At 53.1% G+C, this 20,482-nt stretch overlaps 1 protein-coding gene across 4 annotated transcripts in view; it reads right to left on the minus strand.

The window, feature by feature from the left end:
- The window catches only part of Crhr2 (corticotropin releasing hormone receptor 2), a 45,642-nt gene extending 25,427 nt beyond the window's left edge, over positions 1 to 20,215 (minus strand). For 2 of the 4 annotated variants that reach the window (XM_076863765.2, XM_076863760.2), the window contains exons 1-3: positions 20,105 to 20,215; positions 8,602 to 8,695; positions 2,992 to 3,117 (exon numbers count right to left, since the gene is read on the minus strand). In XM_076863765.2, coding sequence (XP_076719880.1) covers positions 2,992 to 3,117; positions 8,602 to 8,695; positions 20,105 to 20,188 — 304 coding nt within the window. In that variant the 5' untranslated portion in view covers positions 20,189 to 20,215. Of the gene's footprint in view, positions 1 to 2,991; positions 3,118 to 3,277; positions 3,381 to 8,601; positions 8,696 to 20,104 lie in introns of those variants that run through there. The other 2 variants (XM_076863768.2, XM_076863767.2) reach the window with 1 other exon arrangement.
- Positions 20,216 to 20,482: the final 267 nt, after the last annotated feature.

The following is a 20,482-nucleotide window of genomic DNA, read 5'->3' on the forward strand; positions in this document are numbered from 1 at the left end:
CCTTTTACTCCTTTCCTTCTTGAGGAATGGGTGTCCCCTCTGCTCCTGAGCTTGTTTAGGCTCCCTCCTGCACTGACAGTGATGCTGTGCATCATCAGCTCTCCATTCCCCTCTCTGGTCTGTTTCTTTCTCCACACGAATGCTCACTAGTTCCCAGCCACAAAGCACAGTTCCATATCTGGGTCTTTACTCACTTTCCCGGAACTAGATTGACTCTCCTATGCCTGTTTGCATTGGCCCGATAAATCCAACCTGACCCTAGAGTTGCAGGTCAGAGGGCTGAGTTCCCCCACTTCTCCAGGCCTAGAGGCTTCCTTTGTCCCCTAAGCTTGTCTTCCAAATTCAACGTGTCACTCTTGGAAGCAGACTTTCCCCCATGGTTAAAAGTGAGGGCTGTGGGTTCCCTGCTTGCACTGGTGCATAGGATTGGATAGAAGCTTGAACAAGTGACTCCATGTCTCCAGCCTCAGTGTTCTTGTCTGCCATGTGGACATACAAGCAGCGTGTGTCTCATGGGGAGTGGGACTCACGGGTTCAAAACTCTGTTGGTGGAATCTGGCCCCTGGACAAGGAGTAGCCCTTGATTGTTTTGTGGCAGTTTCTCTGCACTCTGCTGAGTTGAAAGATTTCAGGGACCACCGCCTAAGCTACTCTCCCATCTGGGCGATTCCTGCCCTCCAAGGAATGAGGCTTTGGAGGGGTTTGGTATATGAAGACTGGGGAAGGAAGAGGAGCCCAGACTGCCCTGCGGGCTTCTGACAGGGCTGCTTTGTCTGCATCCTTCTTTCTAAAGGAAGACAATGAAGGCAAATGGAGAAGGAGGAGGCAGCAGCTGGCTGGCCAGGGCAGGCAGGAAATCAATCAATCATGCACTCGCATTGCCATTAGCTGCCTTGGCTCTTCCCACCTGGGCTGACTGTCTGCTGCCCTCCAGCCCCAGGTACCTGTTAATGGCAATGCCCCCCACCCCAACCCCATGCTCCTCTCATTCCCTGGGAGTTACAGTGCATAAAGCTCTTTGGTCCAAGTGGAGAAAATTGTTCATTAGACACTAGGGGATAATTGCTACCACATTTATCAACCCCAGTGCCTCGGCCTTTTTTCAGCTTCAAGTTTGACTTGATGTGAATGGTCTGGTATGTGCTGTCCCTATCCTCCTCCCCCTTCCCTCCCCCATCAGGGCTTATGACTCTATATTAGTTTTGTCTGCTGCAATTATGAATGAGGCCCTCAATATAGTGCCAATGCCTTGTGTCACATAGTAGGTGTTCAATAAATTGGTTGAATCCTATTGCGCTCATTTCTGCTCTGAAGAGACCAGACTCTGCCCTTGATACAGGGGGTGGGGTTTCCAGGCTAACTGGGGAGAACAGGAAATAGTTCAGGCTGGGTGAAGAGCAGAGAGGTAGGGTTCCCTCAGGCTCACAGGCTGTGGGTTGAGAAGTTTCATTTCCCTATTTGGCCCTGGGTGACCCTTAGTTGCTGAGCACAGACTGAATCAGGCACAATGATCTCCATTGCCTCACTCCACAAAGCTCACAGAACACACACAAAAAAACACAGTCTTGTAACATGAGAACTGGGAGGTCATTTCTCCAGCTTGCATACCTCCTGGGTTGGGGACCTCACTTCCTCCTAAAGAGGTCTGTTTTAATGGATAGAAAGCAGGATCTCAGGTGATGCAGAAGCCTTCCTCAGAGGTCCCACTACCTCTACCAGTCCCTTCCATTAGGAGCATCTTGCCCTAGATTCCCGAATAGGGCTGCTCCCTGGGTCCACCAGAGCCCTCAGCTGGTGCAGCTAGGGGAGTGCAGCTTGGCACCAAAAGCAAGCCTGCTATCTTGCCTTCTAACCATCACTCACCATGAAGGACTTGGAATGCGTGGACAAGCATGTACGCATGCATGCATGCATATGTATGTGTGTGGCAACAGAGGAGCTGGGCCACCATTCAGATTGGACACTCAGGGCTTGATACAGTGATTTGAGGAAGGGGCTTTAGACAAACAGCCCCCACATCAAGTTGGCGGGAGGGGGGGCTCTATTGTTGGGGTAAGGCTGGAGATGTGAAGGGTGTTCATTGTGGGCCAGTGATCGCTGCATCTACAGCCACACAGGGACCTCACATCTGGCTCCCATTAGACCTTCCACAGGGCATAGACATAAGGCAATCGTAGGCACAGATGCGCATGCGCACATATACCCTTCGCCACAACCAGAACCCTCTCTGAACCCCTCATCTAGAGGTGTTCTTCTTTTGCCACCCTCTTCCTCAGTGTCCAGCCAGCAGTGACTTGCCAGGAGGAAGGAGGGGCAGGCTGTTCTCTCTGGAAGGTGGGGGTGGACCTGATTCAGACCCCACGCATTACCTGGAGCTGCCACACAGGAGTAGTGCTGCCTACCATGCCTGATTCACAGACTTGGGGGCCAGCCTGGGGACATCTGGTTAGGAAAGAGGTGACACTTTGTACCTCTAGCTCCCCTGTCTATGCTCTGCATGTTCTCCCCAACATATATGCTCACCCCATCTTTCTTGCCTCCTAACCTCCCCCTCTCTTCTCTAGTAGTGAAGAATCTAATCACCACGGGGGTGGTGGGGGACACGGTAGGGGAGCAAGCACCCGCTCCAGGGTCAAGGGAGCATCCTAAAGGAAGAGATGAAGCCTTAATGGGGAAACTTCAGGTAGCAGTGCAGGAGAGATTTGACCTTAAAAAGGAGGAAATATTCCCTTCTCCCTTTCTTGACTTTTTCCACCCAGAGTCCAGGAATGGTTACTGCCCACAGTTACTGAGGTTGGAAGCTGTGCTAGGGTAAGGGCAAAAGGCGCGTCTCAACCTCTAAGCCGTCCTTCTGGTCAGTGATGAAAGGATACTGCGATACTGCGCCGTCTGCAGGTTTCCGACACAAGGTCCAGAACCCTCCCCTCTCCCTGAACTGCACTAAAGGGAGGCCGGCGCAGAGCCCGCAGCCAAGGGCCGATGGGCACTCACGGGTCGTGTTGTACTTGATACCGTTGAAGTACTCAGGGCACGGCCTCTCCACGAGGGCTCCAGCCGCGCTCCGGGGCCAGCATGTACCGATCTGGTCCAAGGTCGTGTTGCAGTAGGAATAGGGACCTGGCGACGGGAGAGAGCAGAGCGGATCACAGAGGGGTCGCTGGGGCGCAGGGTGCTGTGAGACTCAGGGCGCCGGGCGCTGAGAGCGCATGGCCCTGGAGGCACCGAGGGCGCCGGGGAAGGAGCCCGCGCCGCCTCTGTCCTCTGGCCTCCCGCCTACCCTCGGGGTCCAGGGACGGTCCCCAGCCGTCCAAGAGCAGCTCTTCAGCCAGCGCCAGACTGCAGTTGGCCTCCAGCAGGCTGTGGAGCAGTGCCGCGTCCATTGCGTCCCGGAGCTGCGTGTGGAAAGGGAGTGGGAGTGCGCGCCTGGTGTGGCAGCCAAGAGTGGGTGTGAGGGCGAGCGGCCGAGAGAGCGCAGGGTCCAGTCCCTGCCTGCCCAGCCCTGACTTGTCGGGCAGCCTCCCGCCGCCACGCCAGATTGCCCGGAGCTGCCAAGCCAGGACTTAACCGAAGAGGAGCCGCGGAGCGCGGAGCGGTGGGTCCACCCGCTCGGCCGCGGCCAATGACAGCGCCGGGGGGCGGGGCCGGGGCTGGGGCTGGGGCCGGGCGTTCCTCTGGTCGGACTCAGTCTGCAGCCCACTCCCCCGAGTTCGATTTCTCAGGTCTCGGCTCTCTTCCACCAGCAAAGTTTGGAGGAAGCCGGCAGGCGAGCTTAGGCCTGGGGTGTGGAATGCCCCATCGGAGGAGAATCCCAGGTCCCAGTGCTGCAGGGACAGCAAAAGGCACCCGCCTGTCCAAGGAACCCACTGCAGCCTCCCTTATGGTTGGATAGCTGCCAGCCAAAGTCGGAGTTTCTTCTCCGTGAGCAAGAACACTAGAACGGGGCGCGGGGCGCATCATCCACATGGAGATTTGCACCCTTTCTAAGCCGCCATAGCCTCTGAGAAGGAAATGGACTGGAGGAACCTCGAGGGAAATCGGGAGGCCACTAAAGAGAGTCTAACGAGATCAAGTGTCCTGAATGGACGAAAACCTGCACCAGTCCATGTGAGCTAGAGCTCAACCTGGGAAGGAGGCACTGGAGAGGGAAGGAGGCAGGTGACATTCAGCAGAAGTTAGAAGTCAGGGATAACACCAGGTCTCCCATTTGGCCGACTGAGAGAACACTATTGCCATTTAATGAAAAGGGAAATTCTAGAGGAGAGATTGATTGACATTAAATGGAAGATTTCAAACTCCAGGATATGAGTGGCCCGGGCACCAAAGAATGAAGTGAGAAATGAGAATATGTCTCTCCCTTCCTCCTGAATTGGACAGAACCACCTGACTGGTGTCTGTACTAGTAGAGGTGGTGGAAATCAGGTCCCACAGCAGATGTGGAGGAGCTAAAATCCTTCATGGGGAATTTGCCCAGATTTCCTCAGGAGTTGCCTGCTCATTGGTTGCATCTGCACCCCTAAAGAGCTCAAGATGGACCTGTGGCTCATGCCTGCTCAGTGAACTCAGGCTTGGGAAACAGGGATGTGGGTGTGGCAAGCTCCAACTTAGCCTGGGCTCTGTGCCTCCTCTCAGTGCCATTTACCCCAGGTGGAAGTCTAGCCTGTTTAGGGGTTTTTGTCCATCAGTGAAATCTTCTGAAGGATTTCTCTTAAGAATCTCTGGTTCTGAGTTATGAGAGGAAAAGCCTGGGGAAAGTGTGTGTGTGTGTGTGTGTGTGTGTGTGTGTGTGTGTGCATTCACAACATGTACCCATGCATGTGTGCATGTGTGTTCTGTATTTCTATCTTTAGAAGGCAGGGTAAACTTGGACCTAGTCCCAGCTGAGCTAGAGGTCCCAGGAACTGTCCTATCTCCCTATCTCCATCCTTGACTGGGAACCAAAGGTACCAGAGAAGCCTGAAACCACCCTGAACCAGTGCCACACCCTGAGCAGGGGAGGTGGAGAGCAGGCTAGGCTGCCTCTGTGTATCCACTCTCACCAGACTCCTTACTAATGCCGCTGTCACTCCCAGGCAGAAGGAGAGAGGGAGAGGGTAAGTGAGCAGTGAGGTCAGGGCTGAGCCCTAGAATCTGTCTCCAGGGCCTGCCAACTGGCAGGGACAAGGTGCAGAGTATCCAGCCAGGTCTGTTCTCTTCTTAATGGACAGTTAGAGCCTTTGGCTCAGCTAGGAGCAGCTGCAGGGGCAAAGGCCCTTGGTCTACATAATAAGCAATGCCAGCAATAGGGGAGGATGGATATGTCCTAACTCTAACCTAAAACCTGATCCTAACCCTAGTGCTAGGCAGAGTCCTGTTCCCAGTTCCTGAACTGAGCCTTGCCTCCTGGGGTCCTGCAGAGGCCAGAGTGTGACTGGCTGGGTCAACCTGTCTTCATAGGTAAAGCCTCCTTCATGCACAAAGGAGGGCCACATCACAGCCTGGAGGAGGGACAAAATCAACCATGTTTAAGCAGTGAACTTTTGCTTATCATCAGAGTCCCTTCCCAGGGAACGCATGTCACAGAAAGTTTTCTGCAGAATAGAAGGTTGGCCTGGGTGACTCGGATTATTCCAAACAAAAGGGCTTAGGCAGCAAGTTTCCTCTGGGAAGTGATCATTTCACTGAATGGGCAGTCAGGGCCTGAGTGCACCTCACAGTACCAAGCTCCTTGGGTTTCCAGAATATGGGGCCATTTCTTTGTGGGTCTTATTATTAGAGGCACAATTGACTGTTATTCTAGATGAGATAAAGGGAAAACTGGTAGCAGTTTTGGAATAAATCAAATTTACAGCTCACTTTAGCATCTGCAAATAGGCAGATGGGAGAAACTGGAAAAAGTCAAAGCTTTCCTCAATTGGGTTGAATCCAACTACACATAAACAGAAACTGGGGACTTTTGACTTGCTAAGGAAGCAGAGGTGGATTGGAGGCCCCTGGGATGGAGGTGTGGGTTCTTGGGGCTGTGGGCTGACCCAGTTGCAGACCCTGGCCAGGCAATGCAGGGAGAAGTATTTAGGAAGTCTGTGTGTCCCTAGGATGGTGGGGACAGGGAAAAGTGGCAAATAAACTCAAGGTGCTGCAGAAGAGCCCTGTGTGTCATGAACAGCTTGGGTGAAGCAGGTGCCTCTGGTGCCTGCAGCTCATGTCTTGGCCCACCTCTGATGTCATCTACTATGGTGATGGATAGATGGATGGTTCCAGGCCAGTTTACACACACCTACTACACAGTCCAATACATGGCATCAAATAAGCAGGACGTCACTGTCCCCCATCTTGACCTTATCACACCCATTCTCCTGTCCATCAAAAAAGGGGTTTAAGGGGATAGCATATACCCTTGCCTCTCTAGGGGGCTGTTCTCAGTTAGACCACATAGACAGGAGTCTTTTCAGACAGAACTGGACAAAGTTGTGGGTTTTCCTGGGAGTGACAACTGGGTGTGGAAACTCAGAAGGAGCCTGAAAGTGATCTGTGCTTGTCCTGTGGCACCAAGGACTGTGCTCCCAGGTCACACACCCCCTCCCCATTCCACCTCACTTCACCTTGGGACATGAGAAATGACATGGTACCTTCATGTCCAACAAGAAGACCAGGATGTGGGACCAGGAAACCCCTCAGGGACCACCCAACCCCACATTTTCATTTTAAGGTGAGAAGCAGGCTCCCCAGAGAGGGAAAAGGAGTTCCCTGTCCCCTCCCACCAGGTCATCCTCATCTCTGAGCAACTCAACTGGGGTCCCTGTCTCCTCCATGTGGAAGATGAGGAAACTTTTTAAAAATTATGATCATGTCACTCTTTCTCAGGTGTGGCTCCCCAAGGATGACGAGTTCAATGCAAATAAAAACAAACAAAAAACCCAGCATGAGACTCTACGGTTCTAGAATATTATATAAAAATTCCTGGGTCATGGGATCATGAGCACTTATCATCTTCTTTGATTAACCCCCCCCCCAATTTTATATTCCAGATGTCTTTTGTCAACAGATGCATGGTACTAGAAGTTGAGCAGGAGGACCTTGTTTTGGGGAGAAGTCAGAACCCTCCTCACTAAACTCAAAGACAAGGAGGATGCGGTACCATCATCCAGGGCAACAGCAAAGGGTCTGTGCCACCTGCCCAGGGGAAGGAGAGGGACAGGCAGAGGGGAGGGGAGAAGGCGGTGTGACTGCAGATATCCAGCATTGCTTGAGGGCAGAAGGTCTGGTGAGAGAGGTTGGGGCCATCCTGCAGTGAGGGGCCTCCATTTCCTCTCTGATGGCTGCTGGATTTGACCCTGACTGGGTATGCCCATGGTCTTTCATTTAACCTTCATGGTAAACCTCGGGGGCAGGCTTAGAACCTATTCTAACAGATGAGGAAACTGAGGTTCAGATAGGTTGAATTGTGTCCCTCCTAAATTCATTTGTCAAAGTCTTAAGTCCCCATACCTCAGAATGTGGCCTTTCTGGATATAGAACCTTTAAAGAGATAAAGTAAAATTGACCCAATTTGCTTAGTGGGTCCTAATCTAGTAGGATCAGGGTCCATATAGGAAGAGGACATTGGGAACAGACATACACAAAGGGAGGTCTTATAAGACACACAGAGAAGACAGTCATCTACAAGCCAAGGAGAGGGCTTCACAAAGAACCAACAGGGGCCAACACCTTAGACTGAGAGGTCCAGCTTCCAGAATTGTAAGAGAATGATTTTTCTGTTAGTCAAGGTAGGCAGTCTGGGATACTTTGTTACATCAGCCCCAGGAAACTAATGCCAGTGGGTTAGATGATATGTCAAGGGTCACATCTCTGCTAGGTGGAGGGGCAAGGATCCAACTGGATCTGCCTGAGCTCGAAATTTCCCCACCTTGAGGAAGCAGAAAGCCAGACTTTCTTCTTGGATGCCAAAGTCAGGCTGCATTTGGATGCGGGGACCCAGTGTTGGCCAGAACTTTTGATCTCGTGTTCTGGCAGCAGCTCCAAGCCAGAGGGGCACCTCCCCCTCACCCCAGCCCTCCTCCTTCCCTGCTGCTCCTTGGGTACAGCCCTGGGAAGGCCAGGACACTGGGTGGGGCCCTAGAGAGATCTCTCCAGAGCCTTGAGAGTCTAGCACACTTCTGAGCTCTGCAGCATCTGTCCCTGACTCTGTGAATTAGCAGCTGTAAAACTCAGAGGTTAGAACTCAAGGCCCAGCGGCTATTTCACAGGTCCTGTTGGGGTGACACCTGTAGCCACGGCAACAGGAGATAGTTTTACACCTTCTGCCAGCCTCGCCTCTCGCCTGAGTTTGAAAGTGGAGGGGTCATTTCCTCCCTGAGCTTCTGAAACCAGCCCAGCCTCCTTCCTTCGGGTGCCCATGGGAGAGCTGGGAGTGAGTCAGGGATGCTCAACCCAGCCTTTGTCAGCAGCAAGAGGCCTGAGGCTCACATGGGGGAAGGGGGCCTCTTGAGAGACCCCCAGCAAGACAGAGAGCAGCCCAGGATTGGAAGCTGGGGCTCCATCCACCCTAGAGAACTTGCCTTCCTTAGGCCCGGGAGCCCACCCTCACCTGTGGGTCCAGTACCAGGCAGTGGGGGGCACACATACCTGAAAGGTCAGTGAGGGTCTGGACTGCATGGCAGTACCGCTCCAGCAGTGCCCACTGGGGTTGTTCTCTGGGCACCTGGCTTGGCCTGGCTGCCTGTTGGGGGCAAAAGGGATGAGGTCAGAGGCCAGGCACTGGCAGCCATTGATGGTTCTTGTCTGTCACTTGCCCTGATCAGCCACACATTCCTCATTCCTTTTATCTCTATTGTGCAGAGGGGGGAGCTGAAGAAGGGGACAATGAAGACCCCATAGCTCAGCGGTGTCCTGACCCAACCTGGAACCCTGGAAAGGCCTTAGAAGTGGTCTGGTGCAGGGTCACCTCTGAAGCAGAAGTCTACTCTGTCCCTCAGCCCTTGAGCCATCGTCCCCTCCATTGGAAGGGATGTGCCCCTGGGAGAGAACAAAGGCCTTTTTGTCCCAAAGCCAGGTGGGGGATGTCCCCTAGTTGTTTATTCCCCAACATTTGCAGACACCTACTATGTGTCAGGCCCTGGCTGAGGGACCTCAGGACCTCAGGATGTCCCAGGCCCTGTAGGAATCCCAGACTTAGAACTTGCAGAAAGGAAGTGCATAACTACTTTATTTTCCTGTCACACAGATAAGCAGACAGTTACAAGGTCATTAGGTTAATATGCAGGAAAGACACCTAACCTGGACTTGGGAAGGTTGCCTGCCTGGAAGAGGTGGCACTTTGAGGCTAGGGGCCACAATGTCAGTTCCTATACTCACCAGGGAACAGACTTGATGGCGGCAACAATGACAATCCTACCCCAGAGACCCAAACCACCCAGTGTCCCATCAGAGTGGGTGCTGGACATGGAGGGATGATGCAGATGTGGTCATGTCTGTCCTCGAGGGACCATCTGCTGGTGGGAAAGATGGATTGGTGACCAGCTTCACAGCATTTGAATTTATTGAGGATGGCTGGGGTGGCCTATGGAACAGGTCATGCTGAGGTGGACTTTGAAGTGTGCGTAGGAGTTTGCCCACCTGATAAAGGAGGTACGAGGAGAGAGCACAGCATTGCAAAGGCAGAGAGGCTGGACGACATGTGGCGAAGGACTGAATGAGAGTGAAATTCTAACCCCGCTCCCCACCCTCCTAAGACCAGGCGTCTACTCTGTGGCCGATGTGCTTGTGAGTCTGAGCACTTGGCTGTGTGACTTTCATGGCCTCTCCACCCGACATTTCTGCCTCTGGGATTCCAGAAGGCACTGCTCCGCCAGAAGGCGGCCCCTCCTCTTTCTCTTGCTGCTCAGATGTTCCCTCCCTGGCAGCTGGGCCCATGTTTGCCCCAGAATGTCCCCATGAGCCAGAGCCCTCAAACATCACGTTCCCCACATCAATCTCAGTCCATTTCCTGTGCTGGGGCTGGAGGCCACATGCTCAGCCTCACCCTGCTGGCCTAGAGATTCTAATTAATGATCCCACCTGATCAGATGGGCGAGCGCTGTCCACCCCCTCCTGGAGCCCAGGGCGGGGGCGCAGACTGCACCTGGGCTCTGGGGAACACTCGGCCACAATGCTGGGTGCAAAGGGAGGTGAAGGGAACTGGGGTGCGTGATGCTGTGCGTGCTTAGAAAGTGTGTGTGTGTGTGTGTGTGTGTGTGTGTGTGTGTGTGTTGGTTCTGTGCAGGGCTGCCTGAGGTATCATCTGGGAGCTCTGACCTCTTGACTCGCAGAACAAACCCTGGGGGGCTGTGGTCTTGCCGTTCACAGGTGGCAGGGGCTGCTGGGAGCTCCTCAGCATCAGCTTCTGGGCATCAGAGAGGCCTTACTGGTCCAGTGGGCCACCTTCCTGGAGCGCAGCAGGCTAGGGATTGGAGGGGAAGCTCTGGGCCCTGGGACCTTCCGAGAAGACTTCTCAGGCCCTACTCAGCTGGGTCTAGGGTGAGTGAGGGCCTCAGGGTTGACCCATCACCCGCTTCACAGCCCCATTGGAGAACTGCGGGTAATGCCTCCTCGGGAGGCACAGGTCCCCAGGGACTCCCAGCCTCTCAGGCAATTCTCCACTCAGACGTGAAGTGTCTGCTGTGGAAGGTGGCCCCCAAGGCAGGCTCAGGCTCTGCATCTCGGAAGACAGCTCTCAAAGCCAGCTGCAACATTCCTGGCCCCACTACGCAGGTGCTCTCCTGCTTGACCTCTGTGGGTGGCCTGGCACCTTTTCTGAGCTCATAGGAACGGGGTCATGGTGAGACAGGGGTTTAGGATAAAAAGAGACATATACTGAACCTTAAAGGAAATGCCCGTGAGCCATTGAGATGCGGAAGACAAAGCTATAAATCTTCAGCAACATGCCTTTGGCCTGTGTCCTTGTGATATGAAAGAGGGCCAGGAAAACAGGCGAAAATGTGTATGGCTCTCTCTCCAGTCTGGGCCTAATTACAGGGCCCTTCTATAAATACTGAACCCCAGTCCACAGAGGGGCTTCTCACTCTCGAGGTGGCCCGCATTCTCCCTTGAATGTGTATCTACTTCCTAAATAAACCTCTGCCGAGGCCTCTGTCTGGCTCCTGCTGACATGCTGTCATGTATGCCAAGAGCCACCACAGGTCCTGAGTCGAGTTCCCCTCCCCTCCGGGAACTCCTCGGACCCTTCTTCTATGATCATGGCCCCTTCCCCGGGACCTGGATGGTTTGGGACTATCTTGCCTCTGATGCTGGGTCTCAAGTTGTGGCCGAGTCTCTTTGCTGACCAAAGCCCTTTGTGGGGGTCACGTGCTTGGCGTCTGATGCCTGCAGTTCCAGCTCAGGCAAGTGGATGAGCATATCAGAAAAGGATTCTGGAATGACTCCCAGATCTTGCCTCTGTCTCCTAGAACTTCTCCGCTGGTCCAAAAAGTTGGCACAGTCACAGATTTTTGTTCTCTTTCAGGGGATGGTTGGGTGGATTTGACTCAGTTCAAACCCACAGCATAACCTTCAGGTGACTATTTTGAGCAGAGTCCCTGGTGGTGGTGGAGATGGGTGGGCAGGGAGGAGAAGAGGCCCATTGGATCGTGTCCCCACAGAAAGCACATGATCCGGAGGATCAGGGAAGGCAGAGACATGTTGTGAATAGTTCTACTCCATGTCCTGTGAGTTAAGCTCTCAGAGGGTATGGAGTGCAGAGATCCCTGTGTTCAGGGTTCTGGGGATGCTGCTTCTTAGCTGTGTGGCCCTGGCAAATCTACTTAACTTCTCTGGGCCTTAGTCACCTCATCTTTAACACGGGATGATTCAAACACTGTGTGCACCACATTGCTGTATGTCAAGAAAGTGGCACTGGCACACAGACGGCCTGAGCTGAACAGTGGCTCTCGTCAAGGTCTCGTTGGAGAGCTCAGAGAGGGGGGACACATGCCCCATAGCGGGGCACACCATGGCCTAGTTCAAGTCCTTCCCCACTGGAAAGGCTTCCTAGAGACTTCATGCTCCTCCTTCCCAGGGCTCAGGCCAGTGTGGACCTACAGGTCCTCGGCACCCCTCTGTCCAGCTGGCCCCTGAAGACACAGCTTCCACCCACTTAGGAGCTCAGTCCTCAGCCCTGTGTGGTGGATGTGTGAGGGGGACCTGGCAGGCTCCCTGGACTGGGCATTGGAGCCGAGTCCAAAAGGAGGGTGCAGGCAGGACGGAGGGTGGAGAGGAGAGAGTGACTTCAGGGGCAGGAGCTGAGTGGGCACAGGAGGTGCCACAGGGGGAGGAGTGAGTGGGGAGGGAACCCCTTCCCTTGCCCCTTTATGTGGAGTCAGTGCTTACTGCATGCTGGACACACCTCTAAATGCTTTACAGAAGACAGCTCCTTTTTCATTGGCACAGCCTCATTTTGATGATGAGGCAATGGAGGCCCAGAGAGGTGAAGCCATCTCCCAAGGCCACACAGCAGATAGATAAGGGGCAGAGGCAGGCTTTGAGCCCAGACAGGGTAGAGGATGGGCTGGTCTGATATAGATAGGAATTGCTAGTCTTGGGGAAGAAAGTGAAGGATGAAGCCTGAGAAGCTCTGTTGTTTTGGACAAGTGTCCCCCAAAGGCTCACAATTTGAAGGCTTGTTCCTCAGCTTGTCGCACGACTGGGAGGTGGTGGGACCTTTAAGAGGTGGAGCCTAGTGGAAGGAAGTTAGGTCATTGGGGCATGCCTTGAAAGAGGAAGTAGATCCCAGTCCCTTCCTGTCTCTTGGCATCCTGATCACCGTCAGGTGAATAGTCTTCCTCTCTTACAAGATCCCACCATGATGTAATCCCTCTATGTAGGCCCAAAGGCAATGGAACCAGTTAACCATGGACTAAAACCTCCAAAACCTTGAACCAAAAGAAACCTTTCTTCCTTTTAAGTTGTTAATCTCAGGTAGTTTATCACAGTGAGGGAACACGAACACAGGACTCAGCCCCCAATAGGGTGGCAGTGGTACTCAGGAGGCCACAGTAATAAAAAGCCCCTCTCTTCCCGGGGAGGAGGGTGGGGTTGAGGGTAGGGAGCTTACAGGCAGATCTCTGGGACACAGGATGCAGACCTAGCAAGCTAGGCAGGATGATGCACAGGGGAGATGAGAACTTTGGATTCTGTAACCTCTCAGGTCCCAGTAAGTCCCATTATGATATTGGGATATAAGAAGAAATTCTGCTTCTTAGTCGCCAGTTCCTGACACAGGGGTCCTGAAACCCTTGTCATTTCTTGAATGACAGGTGCATCTTTCCTTCTAATGAGACTGCTCTTGGTGAGCTCCTGGATGGAGCTGTCACCGAGAAACCAAGCGGTGATTAGAAGCCTGGAACTTTCAGGCTCTGCCACTGAGGGAGCGGGAGGGGCCGGAGACTGAGTTAGGAATCCATCATGCCTGAGTAATAAAGCCTCCCTAGAAGACGACATTCCTCCTGGATTGGTGAGCACACGGAGATGGCATTCCCAGAAGAGGCAGTGTATCTCTTCATCTATATCCTTTGTCATGTCCTGTATGATAAACTGGGAAATGTAAGTAAATATTCCCCTCAGATCTGTGAGCTGCTCTTCCCATTCCTGGACCTGAAGACGGTGGTGAGGGCCTCTGACCTGCGGCCCAAAGGACTTGTAATGGGAGCTGGGAGAGAGAGCAGCCATGGTGGACTGAGCCCTTGGCTGTGGGTCTGCGCTCCATAGTGTCAGGTCCAAGCTGGATGGTAGGAAGCCATGGGTGCCCCAGGGAACTGGAGAACTGGGTGGTGTCAGAGTGTGAGAGTGCAGACGCCTCAGAGGGCTTTCCTTTTGCCAGTATCCTCTCTTCTGATGGGAACGTCTTGGACTTTGGTACTGAGTGGCTCTTTGCTGTCTGGGGGTCAGAGCCCAGGCTCCACCCCAGTATCTGCCCCATGAAATCTATAGCCCAGGGTCCATACCTGTGTCCATTCCCAGCCCAGAGCCTGGCACATATCAAGTGTTCAACAGATGTTTGTTGACTGACTGGAGGGATGAATGAGACCACAGTTCCCTCAGCCAGGTAGATACCCTACACCCCCAATAAGGGATGTTATGGTTTAGATATGGGGTGTCCCCCAAAGTTCATGTGCAGAAGGTTTAGAAGCAAACTAATTGGGTTGTGAGAGCCTTAACCTAATCAGCAGATTAATCTACTGGTGTGGATTAACTGGGTGGCACCTGTAGGCAGGGTGTGGCTGGAGGAGATGGGTCACTGGGACATGCCTTTGGGGTTTACATTTTGTTGTGGTGAGGAGAGCGCTCTCTCTCTCTCTCTCTCTCTCTCTCTCTCTCTCTCTCTCTCCCCCTCTCCCCTTCTCTGCTTCCTGGTTCTGGCCCCTGTGTACCTGCCATGGGAATCCCTGGCCTTAGAACAGGAGAGAGGAGCCCCTGGAGAGAGCAGGGAAAAGACAGCAGGCCTGATTCTGGCTGCTCCTCCTGCACGCTGGGCCCTGTTCAGGAAGAACCTGTGCCCCAGGGGCCAGACAGGAGGCCCCCAAGGTGCCACCTCACAGGAGCCAGTGGGTCTGGCCCAGCCTAGTGTTCCCTCCTGGCAACAAACTTCTGTCTAAATATAGCAGTTGGTCTAAGCTAGGGAGATTTACGGGACCACAGTCCTTGGACCAGGCTGCCCCTGACAGGAGGGAATGGGGATGAGCCCTCCCTGCTCCTCCCTCTGTCCCCCAAGGTCAGGGAAGGACTCCTTGGAGGGAGAAGCTTCCTCATTCAGAGGTTTTCATTGAGCCTAAGCTCAGTGAGGGCACAGTCAGGGGAAGGAGGAGCAGCTAGCAGGGGGGAGAGAGCTAGGAGTGGAGAAGGGAAGGAAGGAGGAGGAAAAGAAGGGCAGAGAGGAAGGGGAAGAGAGGGGGGGAGGGAGGGGGGAGAGAGGGCTGAGGAGAGGGTAGGCCCCGGAAGTCGTCTGAAGGGAAGAAGTGTATTTTCTAAAGCATCTGGGCTGGCTTCCAGGAAGGGGAGGATTTACATGTTCCATCTAATTTATAGGATGTAGAACCCGGAGTAAGGACCCCAAGACTCCAGGAGCTCACCCTGTGTCACTGCTTGGGCAGGTCCCTGTTCCCAGGATGGCCCACCCCTCCTTCCAACCCCCTCAGCCTCCAAGGCTCCTGGGGAAGCCAGGCTCTCCTCATTCTGCTCTTCTCTTTCCCTCTGAAAGCCCAGGACTCCTCCTCTCCTCTCTGCCCCCCTCCCATACCTGGCCCAGGAGGGGAAGAAGGGCTGGCACTGGCCATTGGGAGGTCCTCAACAAGTCCCTTAGGCTAAAACCATCTCCTTAATGATCAACTCATCTTTGCCTAATAGTTACTCTTTGGTTTGTTTTGGCTTCTGTCTGAATGTTCTAAAAATAGCCTAATATTAAAATTAAATTTTGGTTAAGGGAAGAGAATCTGGAGTGGGGCTGTCTGATTGGAGTCCTGGCCTTGCCCTTTACCAGCCCAGTGACATTGGGACCTCACCTCAGCTTCTTCTGAAAAATGGGGATAAGAATGGTCTTCTCTCCTCGGTTGTTGTGAAGCTGTAGATAGGTGACCCATGTCAGTGACCTGCCGTGTCAGCCATTCAGTAAAACGGACAAAATAAGCTGATTCAAGCGAGCTAGCCTTCCCCCACCCCCTGCACGTTGGAAATGACATCTTAAAAAATTAGAATTCTGAATAAAGTGACTTTAGACAGTCCAGCCGAGGAGGCCTTAAAATGTTTGCAATTAGATAAAGTACAAAATGTCAGTGAAGAGGATGCAGAATAGTCCCATTATTTGTAAACCTCTGCAAATTTGAGACTTCCGAGAATACAGAATGAAGTAGGCAGTGCCCTCAGACGAATTTAAAAAAAAAAGACAACCCAAAACAACAACAAAAAACTTAAACACCAACAAATTGGCAAAAACAGACCAAATTGGTTGATTAGGTTAGAAAACACTCAGGAGGGAGCTGAATTTTGGGGAAAAGTCATTAGATGACTTCGCTCTGGCCAAGGTCCCTGGGCACCAGGAGGCTCTGCATGTCTGCCTTTATGTTAGGGGGAGGGGAGGGCATGCAAGGCCGTGGACTTGGGGCTGAGCTGTCCTGAGCTTCCAGGTTCCCGTGGCTGGCGGCCACTGCCAGGACTTCCCTGAATTCTCTTCTTTCATTGCTGAGCCTTCTGGGGCAGGTGGTCCCAACAGAAGCAAGGCCCTGGGGAAAGCGACCCTGGGGAGGGGATTCCTGTCCAAAGGTGAGGGGCTGGATGAGAGGGATTGATAGGCTCCAGGGTCCTCCACAGAGAGGTGAGCAAGTTGTTGGAAGGGTTAGACTCAGGGCTTTGTGTATCCAGGTTAAGTACCCCTTATCTGAAATGCTTGGGATCAGAAGTATTTCGGATTTGGGAGTTTTCCTGGATTTTGGAATATTTGGACTTTGAGCATCCCTAATCTGAAATCCCAAAAGCCATTTTGCTTAATACATTTTGGATTTGGAACGTTTCATCCGCATGGCAACCTCCATTTCAGATCTGCAGATAACCTCTCCAGTGTTTGAGGAAGGCTTAGCACAGTGCTCGGCATACAGCACAGAGCACAGCTATAGTACCCTCTCCCAAGCAGCCCCCCCGAAAGCCTCCAGGGGAACCAGGAGCACCAGAGTCAAGGCTTGGTGGATTCTACCAGGCTGCGGGATTGTGAGCTGGACCATGGTGGTGTCTCCTCTCACAGCCACCAGCTGGCACTTCTACAGTGCCAGTCAGATCAGGCGCCTCCTGGGTTTAGAGAGCTCTGCATGCCCCAGCGATACACTTCAGATCCCTTGCTCACTTCCCCAGCCCTCCTCTCCAACAGCTCCACTCCACTCCAGCTGGACCTGTCGCCTCCCACCTGACTCCTGTCAGGGTTCTCACACCTTTATTCACTTTTCCTTAGATCCAATTTCCAGTTTGTAAACACACACTATTTCCTTGTTATTCTTCCTGCCAGGTTTCCTTCTGAGCCAGAACTCGACAAGGGCAGGAGCCATGGGTGGGCTTTCACATCCTGTGTCCCTGAAGTGTGAAGTCCTTGTTAAATGCAGGTTGGATGGGTGAGAAGGCTGGGAGCCAGGCTCCCCCTGGGCTGCCCCTCCCTCCCCACTGCCTGTTCCTCTCAGGTTCTCATTTCCCAGCGAGCAGAAATCTCAGAATACTTGGCCAAGGACCCAGAAAGAAATCCTATTACCACAAAGGCTCAGGGTGAGGAAGGCTGGGCTTTGGGCAGAGAAACTAAGATGTAGTTTCTCTCCAGCTGGTTACATGCTGAGTAACTCTGGGCAAGGAAGTAGTTTCTAACTCAGTCTGAGGTCATCAGGAGATGTGGGGACAGGGCCTGAGCTGACTCGGAACTCACAGCAGCCTCTGAGGTCTTGGGTTCTGACATCTCCAGAACCCAGGGCACGCTCCCTCACACGCCCCACCAGGCTCTGAAGCAGAGAATGGAAGCTCTCTCGCTCTAACAAGCTTGGGCAGCTGCCATCATGACCCCGTTCTCTGGACCCTGGCTCTCATGGTGACAGGGGACAGACAGATTAGGATGGTGGGAAAATGAGGTTAAGGGAATAATTCTATAAAATGGGCCCACTGTGTGACACCCCCCCACCACCACTTGTTTCTTTTCCAAGAAGCAATTTACCTGGCTCAGCAACCTACCTGTTAACTGCAGGAGAAACGAAGGCCCAAAATAATGTCAATAAAAGGTCCCCAAGTTTCTCTGAGTGGGGAGACTTTTGTGACCCTTTTCAAAGATCAGATCCTGAAACTCAGGGAGGTGAGAATAATTCCTTCTAACCATAAAATCTGTAAGAATTTCTGGTTAGGAATCCAATTAGAACCACTCAGCAGGGGCCAAATTAGCCTAGAGTTGTCAAGGCAGTGGGGACTTGAAAGTCTGATGTCATCTTGCTGTCAGTCGAGGTGGACCTGAGCAGGACTCTATGGAAACTTCCTTAGGATCTCCAATAAAACGGGAGTGCAGGAGAGCCACATGGTCTATGGCCTGTCTGAGAAGACTCACTCTCTCCCTTGAGCATGTCCCCTTTCCCCTCATCAAACTTATGCCTGTTACTCTGAGCGATGTGTCTGACTTGATCTTTTTGACTTGATCTCAAGAATCAGGTTAGAGGGCTGGGAATATAGCTCAGTTGGTAGAGTGCTTGCCTTGCATGCACAAGGACCTGGGTTCAATCACCAGCACCATCAAAAAAAAAAAAAAAAAAAAAAGAAGTGGGTTAGAAAGGAGGGGTGGTGTCTTGACACTGCTTCCCTTTCTCTGAAGGCCCCAGCCCTGTAGCAGAGGAAGCCCTGAGAACACATGGGTAGGGGGGCCTAAAGCCCAGTACCTCTGAGGGTAGAAGGATAAATGGTGAACCCCACTCTGCAAACTGCCCCCATTCCAAATGCAGTCTGCAGTGCCATTCAAAGGCCCTCTAATACCAGCTAGACCCTGTCTCTAAAGAAATTTTAAAAGGGCTGGAGGTTAGCTCAATGGTCGAGTACTTGCCGAGCATGTGTGAGGCCAAGGGTTCAATCCCTAGTAGCACTGTGGAGCCGGGCATGACGGTGCACACCTATAATCCCAGCAGCTCAGGAGGCTGAGGCAGGAAGATGGTGAGTTCTAAGCCAGCCTAGGCAACTCAGTGAGGCCCTAAGCAACTTAGTGAGATCCTGTCTCTAAATAAAATGTGGAAAATAAAGATGGGAGGCCAGGAATGTGGGATGTAGCTCAGTGGTAAGCGCCGCTGAGTTCAATCCCAGGTCCAAAAAAAAAAGTAATTCCCCTAGTAGCACTTTGGAAAGAAGAGGAAGAAAGGACGGTAGGCCTGTGTGGACACTGACTCATCTCAGCATGGTACACAACTCCCAGGTCCATGAGGGGACCCCACGAGGACAAGACCTTTGGCATCTTCATGTCTGGCACAACACCATAGCCCATGTTTTCTGGATGCCTGCTCCACACCAAGCTCAGTGCCAAACACTTCACTTGCATTATCTCCACTATTTCTCAACTAACTTCAGGAAGCACCAATGTCATCTTAATTTTACTGATGAGAAAACTGAGGTGGGGAAAGTTTGAGTGGCTTGTACAAGGTCACACACTCAGGGACAAAGTTAAGAATTTGAAAGGGCTCCTCTAGGCAAAGCCACTTTCCACAGTCAGTAGGTGCTCACTACGTGACTGTGGAATGAATAAATTCTCCTCATACATACAGGGACATTGAGAGCCAGGACACTGCCCCTGAGGCTGGTCCCCAGGAGAGCCGGATAGGAAGAGGCCTCCTGACTTTCAGTCTGGCTCTGTCCCTCTTTGCCCTCTGCCCTATTTTAATGTTGTAGTTCTTCCTGAAAAGTGTGGCGGAGGATAGGTCATCCTTCCTTCTGAGCCTTGGTTTCCTCATCTGTGAAATGGGAAGAGATTCCTCGGGAATGTTTCTGGGAATCCCTCCTTCCTGGTCTCAAGCCAGACTTCCTCAGCTCTTTGTTCTAGCTCCCTCCATCTTTTCACCCCAGCTCCCTTGGGTTGACCCTGACTGTGACCAGAATTTCAAGGTGGGTGGGATGGGGGAAGCCCAGAGTCTTAAGAACCTCTCAGACTGAATTTCTTCTGCCCCTCTGTCCCCTGGCTCATTTGGCATCAGAGGAGGGGTGGGGACAAGGCAGCTGTGGGTGGGAGGCAGCTCTCTGGTGGTCTGCTGGGGGAAAGGGCCAGATAGACTAGGGTGGAGAAGGACATCAAGGGTCCTGCAGGGGAAGTGAAGGAAGGATCCATGGGGGAGCAAAGAGAATGGGTTGTGGACACAGAATTTCTTGTCTTGAAGGACAGGTCCTGGTCACTAGAGTGTGGCCCCAGAACCCTCTCCTCATTCACATGGGCCTGTCTCCATCCTAGCTGGCTAGTTTTATTTGCCCTCCACCTGCCCCCTCACCCAGCCCGAGATCTCCATCCCACCTTGGGACACAGGGATCTCCAAGAACTCCCCCGTCCCAATAGGGCGAGTTCGGAGCTCCGAGCTCCTGAGGCCACCATCGTGCCCACCCGCTCCCGGCAGGCACTTACTTGGAGCAATGAGAGCAGGCAGAGCAGGTAGAGGAGGGGCTGTGGGGCATCAAGGAGACCTGGCAGCCCCGCGGGACCCCCCATGCCGCGCCGAAAGGGTAGGGTCCAGAGCCCGCAGTCTCCAGGACAGCAAGTCCCGTTCTGGGCCGGCCCCTCCTAAGGCTTGTCCCTCTGCTCCTGCTCCCGGAGGCTGAGGTAGGGCCCGGGGCACTGGGGGCATTCTCCACCACCTCCCTGAGGGTAGGGGTGGCTCCGCCCACGGCCCGCCCCCTCAGGGTTATTTATAGCTGGAGCTGGGCAGCGGTTCCAGCCCCGACAGCCAGGGGACCCAGCTCCCCAACCGCCCGCAGAGCAAGGTAATGCCTTTTGTCTGCCCGC

The sequence above is a fragment of the Callospermophilus lateralis genome, chromosome 1, assembly GCF_048772815.1.
Source record: "Callospermophilus lateralis isolate mCalLat2 chromosome 1, mCalLat2.hap1, whole genome shotgun sequence".
NCBI classification, from domain to species: Eukaryota; Metazoa; Chordata; class Mammalia; order Rodentia; family Sciuridae; genus Callospermophilus; species Callospermophilus lateralis.